Source organism: Cebidichthys violaceus, unplaced genomic scaffold (genome assembly GCF_023349555.1).
Source record: "Cebidichthys violaceus isolate CVI_PGR_0920_01 unplaced genomic scaffold, fCebVio1.0.p SCAF_5, whole genome shotgun sequence".
Lineage (NCBI taxonomy): Eukaryota > Metazoa > Chordata > Actinopteri > Perciformes > Stichaeidae > Cebidichthys > Cebidichthys violaceus.
The window spans coordinates 8,470,011-8,481,692 of NW_027176705.1; the positions used below are offsets into that span (position 1 = coordinate 8,470,011).

The window sequence follows — 11,682 nt, forward strand, 5'->3', positions numbered from 1 at the left end:
AGTGACAGTGTATGTGCATGATCAAACATTTATTTTTATTATCATGTTGAAGCTGCTAGTTTGTAGATTTCTACACATCTGTGCAAATGGGGCCAATTATATCATAACTCACCCATGAACAAACACTACAGTTTTAATATATTTAATAACTTTATTCATGCACTACTCCACATTTTACAACAGGGCATGGCTTTTGCCAACACCATGCATGTACCCCAGTTTGAAAAACAAAATACAGTACATCATGCTGAAAGATAACAAACTCATTAGTTTAAAAGAAATACTTCAGGTCAACATTTACACATTACCAAAGGTGTCACTTTACATCTTTGTCATTTCTGGACATGTCATACATGTCAACATACATTAAGACTGAAACCATTAACATGACGCTAAGTGTATTAAGACGTTTGGATAACAGCTGTATGTAACCTGACTATCTTAGGCACGCAATGTTCATGAGTATTCACATCTATTTGCTACACACTGCACTAAACTGAACCAGATTAAACACAGATCAAACTGTCTAAAATGAGTTCACAGTTCTGAATTAAAGGAAAGCACATTTAACTTCAATATTCTTTTTCAGTTAAACAATTCTCCTTATAAGAATATGTACTGGTGATGCATGCTTTGCTTATATTTCTGTTGCCAATACTACGTATTTATATTTCAAATAATGGTTTTAATGATTGTATAGATACCATCTTTCTTGACAAAGAACTTGCAAGCAATATAATTTTTCTTCCATTACCCAGGTTGACGAATTGACAGTAAACAAACTCAAAGATATATTGCTGTAAGATATGTCAAATTTGATGATGGATTACGAGTAAACATCAAAGTCTAACATATTAGATTGTAAACTAGTTAAACACTGCATTTTTGTATGCGATACTAAATTAAATACCCTCATAAACTGATGCTTGGAAATGACGGCTCAGTGCAGTTAACTTTCAAAAGCATGTTCACAAGATTTTGTTCTTAAAATAAAAACATACAGCTGGAAGCTGAAAGGCAATTTTAGTCTTTGGAATCTGGAGTTATAGTCATTGAAATTCAAAACTATTCTTTATATATGGCAACCTTAAAGTTAAGTAAAATTGGCAGTGTAGGTTAATGCAGTCAAGGTTTAATATACGACAACTCCAGCATGCATAATCACCATCTGATGAGGTGGCTTTTCTCTATAGGGCATTTATTTTGTCGTTTAAACAAGCAGACGCACACACTAATGCGAACCACTCACACAAACACACATACACAGTGTTCAACATATCCAATTTCAGGATGAATTAAAAAGTTGGGTAAAAAAATTATATATATATATATATTAATTTCCAGATGGGTTTATAAGTACCCTGCTTCATTAGATGGCACACATGAAGTTACAGACACTACAGTATAAACATATGCACAAAACCAACCAAGGACAAAAACTAAAAGCTAGTCTTCTGTTAGACTTCCTTGTTCGAGGAGAACACAACATGAGGCAAAGTTCAACTCTCCAGTCGCTTCAGGTGTTCCTCTCCAGACTTATGCATCTTTCACAACTGGATCCTCGTCCTGCTTGCGTTCAGTCATTCGTGCACATCGCGGACAAGTTGTAGAGTTATCATAGTAACAATCTCTAAAGAGACACAAAACAAACGCCAACATTTTTGTTACTAAATAAGTTATATTAATGGTGTCCATTTGAGTAATGTGTGGTTTTTCATTTTAAAAGGGATAGTTTAGTGTTTGCAATTGTACCGTTTTGCTATCTACAGTATGTTGAGTGGGACAAACATGTCTTTCTTATTTCTTTGTATGCAGTTTGAAGGTGTGTTAACTGGTGATCTTAGATTAGATTACACCAAAAAACGGGATGTCTTTGGGATTAGTAGTAGCTCCACTCAAAAGTAGTGAAAGACAACTTTTTGATGCTGCCAGAGTCTTAAATATTTTGAAACCATTAGCGCAATGCTACAATCACATTGTTTGCTGTATTTTTCAGTCTGAAAAGTTGGTGGCGACTAACCTGTGGAAGACAGCAGAGCAGTCGTAGCAGACGGAGGTGTGACTGTCAAAAGGAAACAGTATGTCTCCTTCCTTACACAGCTCACACACAAATCCTTTGGCCTGACAACGCTACACACACACACACACACACACACACACACAAAATGGGACAGAGGGTCAGGGTTTGAGGAAAGCAACATGTTCTCTACTCCTTAAGCAAATAATACAATTGTCAATAAATGCCTATTGCCTAGTATCTACAGTAGATACTACAAGAATATATTATGTGTGATGCATGCACAGGAAACCAGCTTACTAACAAAGAGAAGTTAATGGTATTGTTCTTTGTGCTGTATGTAAGAGCTCACCTCACAGTCTAGTTTGATGTGCTTTGCAAATGTGGTGTGGACCTCTGTGAGGGAACAGCTAAGTCTGCCACTGGAGATGTCAATCAAATCCTGTAGTGAGTACATATCGTCGTTCTCCACAAAGTGCTGTCGCTCTTGAAGCTGGGGAACACAAATACAAAGGAAAATAAGAAAAGAAAAGAAAAATATTACTATTGACTGTTACTATTATTATTATTATTCAACAATTCATCAGTATTTGGCTCACTGGACTATCTCCTCTTGTACCTGCCAGTGCATGTTTGTAGCGAATGTGCATTATTAAGTGTTTATCATTGAGCTGGAGAGGATGCTTATGTTAACTTGCACTGTTTGAGGATTGTACATTTTATTTCAGCAATTAGGAATTAGTGATTAACAACTTACTCCTTGACAAGAGATACTATATCTAAGAGCTGTGATATTCATGTATCATTTATTTGTGTTTATTTCAGAAACTACTATCAATATGTGCAGCTGATGACTGCTTGTAATTAAAGTTGCTGTCTTACAGTAAAGAAGTTGAACTCCACCTGGTGACTTAGTGCTCTCTGATACGAGTCCTTTGTTGGCCAATACACATCATACAGCGTTAAAATCACAACACAAATTCTAAAAAGTATTTTAGCTGATACTGAACTTGTACCAAGAACAGTCAAGTGAAGTTTACAGTATTTGTAGAGACTAATATCACATACATTGTCAAAATTTTACAACAGGAACCTTTCCTGATACAGCTCAAACTCTCAACTTTTACCACATAGTGGTGCTGTTGTAACATATTACTTATTGATCACATTTAATGCCACTAAATATGACTTTTAACTCCACCATGCAAAGTCAATTTAGTAAAAAGATGCTCACCTGTAGTAATAGCCGAGCCTCCATGGCCTCCTTACAGGTAATAAAATAGGGTTTCATCAACAGAATATCCTGACGGAGTTTCTGTAAAGAAAACAAACACACACACACACACACACACACACACACACACACACACACACACACACACACACACACACACTGCTGTCAGTCTCACTTAATGCAGAGATGCAGATGATTTCCCATTTCAGCATAATAGCACCTGATGCAAAACGGTGACATTGTGCTAGATTGTGTTGTTAATGTAACAGTAACTATACCGAAAGTGTCATGGTTAAAGTATTTTAGAAAACTAAAACTGGCAACACAGATGATAATTAGAGCTGTGGATTTCGTTTTATACACACGGAGATCTTTACTTTACAAACGCCACAGTTTCTTGCGTGGCGTTAACTAGTGCCTCCAAAACAGCTACCCACCCTGATCTCGACCAGTTCTTCCACAAAGTTGAATAGCAGCGGGTTGATTTCTTTTAGCTTCAGCACAGGTCGTGAGATCATCAGGGTCAGGTAGCGCATTGAGGAGCGGCAAACCTGAAACAGAGAAAGTGTCAGAACACGGACTACCCTGACTCCCCTTTAGCAATTCTCTTGGACTTGAAAAAGCAAAAGCTCCTCTATAGTCACAGAAGTCACAGTGAGACAGTTTTCAAAGGCAAAGAAGGGATATTCTAACATATGTAGTGTATTGTGTTGTGGATGTTGAGGGGTTACCTTGCGTGATTCAAACTCCCAGTTGTGGATGACACGGGCTGGGACGATGGCGGTGTCATTCCAGTGGCATGTGCTGCAGTAATACTGGCCTGTGTAGTCACACTGTCTGGCTTCAGTCGGCACGCCTCCTACAAGATAAATGTGGCACCAAATACAGTAACACTATGACACAGAGAAAGCAGGATGTACTTATATACATTGAAAACTGTGTGATTAAATATGTAGTATTTAAATATGTCAAAGAGAATAAAGATTTTCCAAAAATTATAGTCTGTGTCCAATAGTCAACTTTTGTTGCTCAGTCATTTCTATTTAGCAATTTGTCGATGGCTGTAAAGTAACCGTATTTACAACTGTGTGCACATGCCTATCAAGCAAACTTAAGTTCAATTAGCCAACATGTTGCTTTTAGATCCTCTGTTCCCGTATTTCAACTTCCAAACATAAATCAACACACTCAACTTATACTCACTTAGTGAAATTGGTGTGCGACATTCTGCACAGCGGTAGTCTTGTCGGTCTAGTCCTATCTCAGGGCAGATGCTGAGCTCGTACGCCGACTGGTGGCTGACCTTTGACCTGACACAGGCCTTGGTGATCAAGTTCATACACTTACTATGGCAACGATAATAGCAACCTGAAACAAGAGAGGGATAATCACATGGCACGCAATGGCATTACAACTATACACAATGGGTTTGATACGAAGGGCTGGTTGACGAATTAAAAGAGCTGTACAAAGATCCTCCCACCATATTCTGAGAAAATTAAATGGAAACTTAACAATATGAAATGAAAATCAAAAATATATTGAACAAAGGGAAAAAAATCTAATCTTGAGGGAGTACCATATTGTAAATTTGTGCATGAAGCTTTGATAGAACAAAAAAACAAAGGATATTCAGATAGAGATCTTGCATGGAGGGCTGAGTTTTTAAAAATCTGCACTCTTCAAACTTTCTATTCAATGCATAATGGGATGTTTTACAATTTTGGGTGTAAAATACCTCCACAGTGCTATATCAGACTGATGCATTGTATAGTGTGTCTCACCTGTGCAGGTATACCAAGTCTGGATAAGGCCCCAGATGATAGTACTACACTTGTCACAGGTCTGTTTCACACTCTTGCTCTTTTCCTTGGAAAAGCGGTGCTCCAGTAGGATTCTCAGATTAGGCTCATCCTCCTCAGGGTCCTTTTAAGGGACAAACCACAATTCAAAGATCAAGTTCATGTGCATTTATATAACATCATTTTAACTGCAAATTATTTTAGACATTCACACCTCTTCCCACACTAAATTATATTTTTTATATTATACTATAAGTGTTACAATGTGTGTTTTGCCTAAACGTATTGATGTACAAACTCAATAAAATAAATAAGAATATGCACCCTATGCATACCCATTTGAAACATGAGGAGCTTTTGCAGGAAGTTGCAGATTTACACAAACTTGTTTACCATCCTATCAATCCTACTCCAAGAATGTCTGCAATGTTTGCTCTCATTTATCACACACAGGGTAATGGCTATAAAGGCCATAAGGAATAGTGAAGAACCTCTCTGACAAGCATCACCTCTCAGCTACAGGCCAACAACAATATGATTTTAATTTCGCCCCCAAAGAATTGCACCCAGAGAATATTAGATTATTCTTCAATCTCAAAAATTTCATATTTTCCAAATGCACTTCAATGCAGCATTAGTTTCAGGAAATTGCCCCCTAGCTTCAACAACGACATTATCATGTTCTCCACTTCTCTCTTCACTCTTTAGTTCCAACCTTAAGTTCCTGTAGTTTGAGACGAAGGTGGATAAGTTTCACCACAGTGTCCTTTTGTCTCTCAGAGTGTTCTGGCAGCTCCAAAATCAGCTTTTTACACTCCTCTATGGCCATTTTCAGCTGTTCAATGTCCGAAGCCACAATCGACCCCTAAAACAGGTGAATAAGAGCAAAAGCATGGACATAAAAAACAATAGGTTGTTCTGAATGCAAGTACTCTACTTTAACGATAACAAAGTTATTTGGATTTGAGGCGGACAGCAGGAACAACGCTTTACTCACCATAGGCCTTGAGAAGTGGTCCTCAGCTAGACCCAGGTCCATGGTGCGGTCTGAACTGTGGGTTCTGGTCCCAGAGAACAGCTCAGGCCTTGCTTCTAAAGAGAAGGCAACATGGCATAAAGCACCGTTCTTAAGCAGACACACTTTGGTGTGATAAGTGCACTCAGTAATGCTAATTTCCCACATGACTGTGGCCACTCATAACAATCCCTACACTCTGACTCACCACTCAAGAAGACGAGACGAAGTACAAGAGCTCTAAAGGGACAACTGAAGGAATCCCATGTAGTCATCGTATCAGGTCTGATAATGTGTAACCAAACCAGCTGACAAGACAGACTCCTACTGTGTCATTAAAAGTGCAGATCAGCTAGAGGAAAGAACTTTGAAGTGCTGATCACTTTTGCGTAAAAAAACTGTTCACAATGAGTCTGTAACGTGACCTTTTGCATGGTATGCTTTCAAATCAATTAGATCACAGAACTAACATTCTTCTACTGCCGCTGCTATCAGCAGCATGACTGCCTGTGTGTCACTTTAATGACTTTAATGATTGGCCTAACTTTGATGATAATATAGTAAGTGAAAGGATTTTTTGTCCTTATGAGCAGTTATTCACAAATATCTGTAAGAGTTTATACTTCCATAGTACCATTAAGTAATGAAAATATTACTCGCAGGGAGACACTGCAATGTTTTTAGGAGAAGCAAAAAGTGGTTACTACATAAAGGTGAGCTTGTGCTTTCTGATGTATGTATATTAGCTGTTTACAGCTGCATTAATAGATTTTATTGATTTGGCCACACGGGGCAGCAGAACAAGCTAAAACACAACAGCTGACTTGATCGCCTTATAAAGTTGTTATGACAAACTTGTTAGCAAACTAACCTATTTACACATCCAGCAGACACAGAGCAACATAACCGTAAATCTAGAGACAGGTTCCTATCCACACAACAAATGTAAGTCCAGTAATAATTATTTTTGCTCTGTTTTCGTCTCCATTAACTCCTGAGAAAGACATCTGGCTCTTGAGCTGCTAAATGCTGCACTATGATGAGCAGCTAGTCTCGAACTTTGTCCGCCGTTTGTCGCTAAACTGGGCACATGGATTTATTAACTATTGTAAAAGAAATACTCATAAGTGCAATTTAATAAGAATGTGGGATTAGAGGCTAAATGTATACATGAATATACAGCAAGATAACACAAAACAGGCAATAAGTGGGGACACTGAATTATGTGTTGTACTAAGATGACAACATCACCTGTGCAGTTTAATGCAATCAAAATAACCTTAAAATGATAATAATACAGTGTTCTTTTTTTGTCTAATCTATGTATGAAATGTGCTGATACTGTACGGTCATTTTAAAGGCTGTCGTTTGTAGTATTGCATTTGATTGTAACCAGTTTTGCATCCCCACACTTCTATTAAGCTGAATAGAGTTAGTCTGAGGAAAGATTCAAAGCTACAAACTAGCAACACATGCCCAAACACTAAGTTTGATCAGCCTCCATTCTTTCTTAATTTGAAATGTAAATTTGGGACATACATTTTGTTTATCTACATGAAAAGGAGACAGCAAAATTACGCAATACACAGTTGGTCAAATAAAATCGGTGCAAAGTTAACACTTAAAACGCACTCTGATCACACCTACAAGATATCAACAGTGTATAATGAAATCATTAAGTATAATGACTCACATTTTGACAGTAAGAAAAAAATTGAACTGAGGAATCTAAACATTACATGAAACAAATTTGAAAAGGCCTTTGATTTATAATCTTTCAAATGATACATAGTAAACCACGCTAATCACATATTCTAACAAACAATCCATCTAATTGCTGTTACCTGCATACACCTCAGAACAAAACATGTTGGGTGAATTCAGCCTCTCAGTGACAGACGGAGTAAAGACAATGAAGCTCAGTGTGTCAGGCTTGCCTGTCAAAATGATTGTAAGCGGACAAAAATGCCTTTTATTCCCAAGTACCAGAATACAGGAAGTGTTACTAAAGTACTGCTTACAAAGGTTTCTCGTTTCCTCTGTTTCAGCTATCGTATTCCCAACTTCCTTTTCCATAAACTCAGAGTTACTCACAACAGTTTAGAGTGCTTTTTCTTTATGTGTTAGGATTCATTTTGAACTAGAACTAGAGTAATAATTATCTAAAATCAGTTTCACTAGGGAGTCACTGCCCCATACAGTGATCGAAGCACATCGTAGCCTCACTGTATTTGGCGCTGTAAGGGAAGCAGACCTATATCTCCAAGTGACATTTAGAAAAGCAGAAATCATGATATCAGAAAACACCTCCAACTGCAGCACCCATATCCTCATGACAGGCCACAGGTAAGGAACATATGGTGTTTTTTTCACGACAATGGCTCAAAAAGATCGCTAATTAACTGGCCTCAGTCTACCAAACCAGACATCTTTTCAGAGCAAAACAGAATACTGAAACAGATTAAACCAGTTTCGATACTCCGATATTCTGATGGATAGAGACATTAATTTCTCATCCAAACAATTTTACAGCCTGCACTTATACATTTTCCATTGGTAAATTGGAAAGTGAAACGGGTAACACAGAGTTGTGTTGTGCTTTAGTCCTCCATGTATTTTGGCATTTCCCTACAGTGAACTGTAGCATGTGACATAAAGTCTGGTTGCAGCCTGGACTAATGTTGCTCTTAACCAGCTTTTCTTTATGAGGTCTTTGTGACAACTATAGACAATAAATAAACCCATAAGGTGTGGAGAAGTGCAGTATGAGTTGCCGCAGTCACCAAAATAATCTTTGTTTCAGTTTATCCATGTTTTCCCGCTTTCTATTTTTCCATTAGAGTAGCACTGATGATGCCGGACGACTGTCACCAAAATGTCCAATAAATGAGGTCTAATAAATGATGTCCATATATATAAAATAAATCTGAAGCTTAAAAACAACTATATTTTTGGTGAGATAGCCGTGTCATGATTTGCCTGCATAGAACTTCACCGTGCAGTGGGGGTGTCTTGCCTCCTTGGGGACCATCTTCTTCCTCTCCACGATCAAAGGGATTGAGGCGGGTTTGGCGGAAATGCGCAAGTTTCTCATCATACTCCATTTCATCGGCTACATCTGAAAAATGTAAAATACATTACAGTCACACTGAGAGGTTGGTTCATTTCTCTTGGCTTGTGTTTATGAAATGAAGTACGAAGACACCTTATGTGTCTGCATTGTTATTGTACAGTGTGTGATACTATACAGATCCCAACTGTGCCACTGCTAACCAGTAAACACGTCTTTTAATCTGCTTATAATTCAGACTTTCTCTTAAAACGTCGTAGTCTTCTGTCTCTAGTTACCTCAAATGTTACAAAGCCACACTAGAACTACGGAAGACAATTTACAACCGTTTCAGGTAGTTCTGCCTTTGACTTGTAAATAGACTTATTTATATTATAATTGGAAAACATACTGAACTGCTGTGTCAAGAGGTTTAGAAAGTGGTCCAGACTTTTACCAACAAAAATATCATGGCTAAAACATGGTCTGCTTTCAATGACCAACAAACAATTGAGGCATCTTAAAGTGCTATGAATGGCAAGTGGCCTGCAATTGATCTGAAGTCGCTAAATAATAATAAGAAACCGTAAGATTCAAGTGAATACCTCACCGTCAACCTTTTTCTGATTCTGTTTTCCTGTTCCTGGTTTCCAAAAGGATGTGGTGTATTAAAATGAAAACAGGGATTTACATAATGCTATTGTTTTTAGCATAAACATTAAAACCACAGCCCTCCTATGAAAAGCAATGTGCACTAATCAGATAGAGAACAACGTGGCTGTCACTTGGCAGGCTGTAAAGCTGGTGAGCAGGAAGTCATTTCTAAATAATGATCCAAAAACAGACATTTAATTCACTATTTATACAGTTTTATCATGCATTTTATTACCGAGCTCGGTTAACTTTCATGGAGTCAAACATGTAAACACTGCAAAGCCTGAGAAACGTTAGTAACACAGATTGAAGGCTCACCTCACCGACTGTAACCAATCAGGGCTGTTGATGTCAGTCAGACGCCCCAATAAAAAACGTTAACCTTTGTTTTAAGGATTAATGGTAAACATTTGGGATATTCAATATGAATAATCACAGATATGTTACCAATATAAAAAGGGCACATCAACGTCAATGCACGAATGTCAGCTGACAGCTCACGTTAGCTAACTAGCTTTAAAAACAAAACAATCATCTTCTGGATGCTAACGTTAGCTCGGTCTGGTCAGAAGCTTACCCCGTTGTCGACCATATTTATCATTAAGGACTCGGAAGCTGTAAAATATGTGTTATGGTCGCCGCTTGTGGCATAGATGATCAGTTCTACTAACAGTTCAACCAGTGTTGTTTTGCTATCAGTAGCACCAGAAGGCTCAAAGCGTCAAGTCATCCATTGTTTAAAAAAAAAAGTTGATTTCCGGTTAGCATTTTCAAAATAAATTCATTCTTCTTCCTCTTTTCAGTTTATTGGTTTTATTATTATTATTATTATTATTATTATTATTATTATTATTATAAAAACTTGATAAAGAAGTTATACTCTGGCTATTAAACCCGTTCCACTCAAATGTTTAAATAAAGGCCTTTTAGCCTGAACTTGTTTGTCCCCTGTCTCTAAGAGTCCTTTGATGCTCCACTCCCTTCCTAAAGCTACCACCCTGCCCTTCAGTCTTTCTCTTTCTACACTGAACTTCATACACTCTATCAGCTCATGTTCAACAGTTTCTTTTCAGTTGCATATCTCACAGTTATCCGACACTGTCTTTTTCATGGTGTATAAAGTGTCATTAAGTCCTGTATGTCCTAACCTTAATATACAAAAAGTAACATTTCCTTTTCTATATTTGTCTGAATTTTGTTATTTATACCCTTATTGTCATTATTCCAAATGTCCTGCCAAGATGTCATTATTCTGTGTTGTATTACTGATTTTGCCTCTGACCTATAAACTCCTTCATATCTATACAGTAATACAAAAAAATAAGAATATTTTGATAAATTGTCTGTATTTCATAAAAACATTAAATAAAGATACAATTCCTCAGCTTCTTGTATAACTGTTGCATATTAAGCTACATTATCTTAAATGTGAGTAATGTTTGATGGGTTGCCAAAGCTTAAACTTAATGGTGGGCTACAGGCCAGAAGCAAACACCTATTCTATTGAATTGATGCAAAATACTATAGGACTCCAATTTCTCTTAATTGACATGCCCCTGGTTTGTGTGCCTCTCTGTCTGTCTGTCTTCTGTCCCTTCATTTTCCTCACTCGCACCGAACTGACTTCTTGCACAAAATGTCATTCTGCCTGCTGTGCTCAGACCATGAAAACTAAATAATAATTAGGGATCCTACATATTTGACCTCACAACAAATAATACAGCATAAACAGCGACATATTATCCTTTTCTTTTGGGCTATAAACATCTGACTGGACAAATCAAGCCTGAGGGCCCATTCTGGGCAGCCCTGTATTAAGGCAGTGCAGCTAGTCCCCACAACATCTGATATCTGCTGATTGTATTAGAGATTGCACTGATTACAAAAATGGAAATTTCTTATCATACAATA

General features: G+C 37.5%; 1 protein-coding gene across 6 annotated transcripts; it reads right to left on the reverse strand.

The window, feature by feature from the left end:
• On the reverse strand, positions 1-10,509 carry def8 (differentially expressed in FDCP 8 homolog). 6 transcript variants are annotated; one of them, XM_068730904.1, is made up of 13 exons: positions 10,349-10,509; positions 10,090-10,153; positions 9,064-9,186; positions 6,051-6,145; positions 5,769-5,918; positions 5,036-5,177; positions 4,455-4,619; positions 3,983-4,110; positions 3,689-3,802; positions 3,252-3,332; positions 2,370-2,510; positions 2,021-2,130; positions 2-1,630 (listed from the first exon to the last, which is right to left on the reverse strand). In XM_068730904.1, the coding sequence occupies exons 3-13, from the start codon at positions 9,170-9,172 to the stop codon at positions 1,537-1,539; spliced, it is 1,329 nt and encodes a 442-aa protein (XP_068587005.1). In that variant the 5' UTR covers positions 9,173-9,186; positions 10,090-10,153; positions 10,349-10,509; the 3' UTR covers positions 2-1,536. The 6 variants fall into 6 exon arrangements, with proteins under 6 accessions (XP_068587007.1, XP_068587006.1, XP_068587005.1 ...); XM_068730906.1 differs by having other exon boundaries at positions 1-1,630; positions 9,085-9,186; positions 10,090-10,509; XM_068730905.1 differs by having other exon boundaries at positions 1-1,630; positions 6,051-6,142; positions 10,090-10,509.
• Positions 10,510-11,682: the final 1,173 nt, after the last annotated feature.

Bases quoted from the DNA above. Each gene is read 5' to 3' on its own strand.
- def8 (XM_068730903.1), bottom strand. From the start codon at position 9,172: ATGGAGTATGATGAGAAACTTGCGCATTTCCGCCAAACCCGCCTCAAT. The intron at 3,803-3,982 runs GTAACCCCTCAA...TCTCTGTTTCAG, and splicing joins GGGAGTTTGAATCACGCAAG to GTTTGCCGCTCCTCAATGCG. The intron at 2,131-2,369 runs GTGAGCTCTTAC...GTGTGTGTGTAG, and splicing joins ACATCAAACTAGACTGTGAG to CGTTGTCAGGCCAAAGGATT.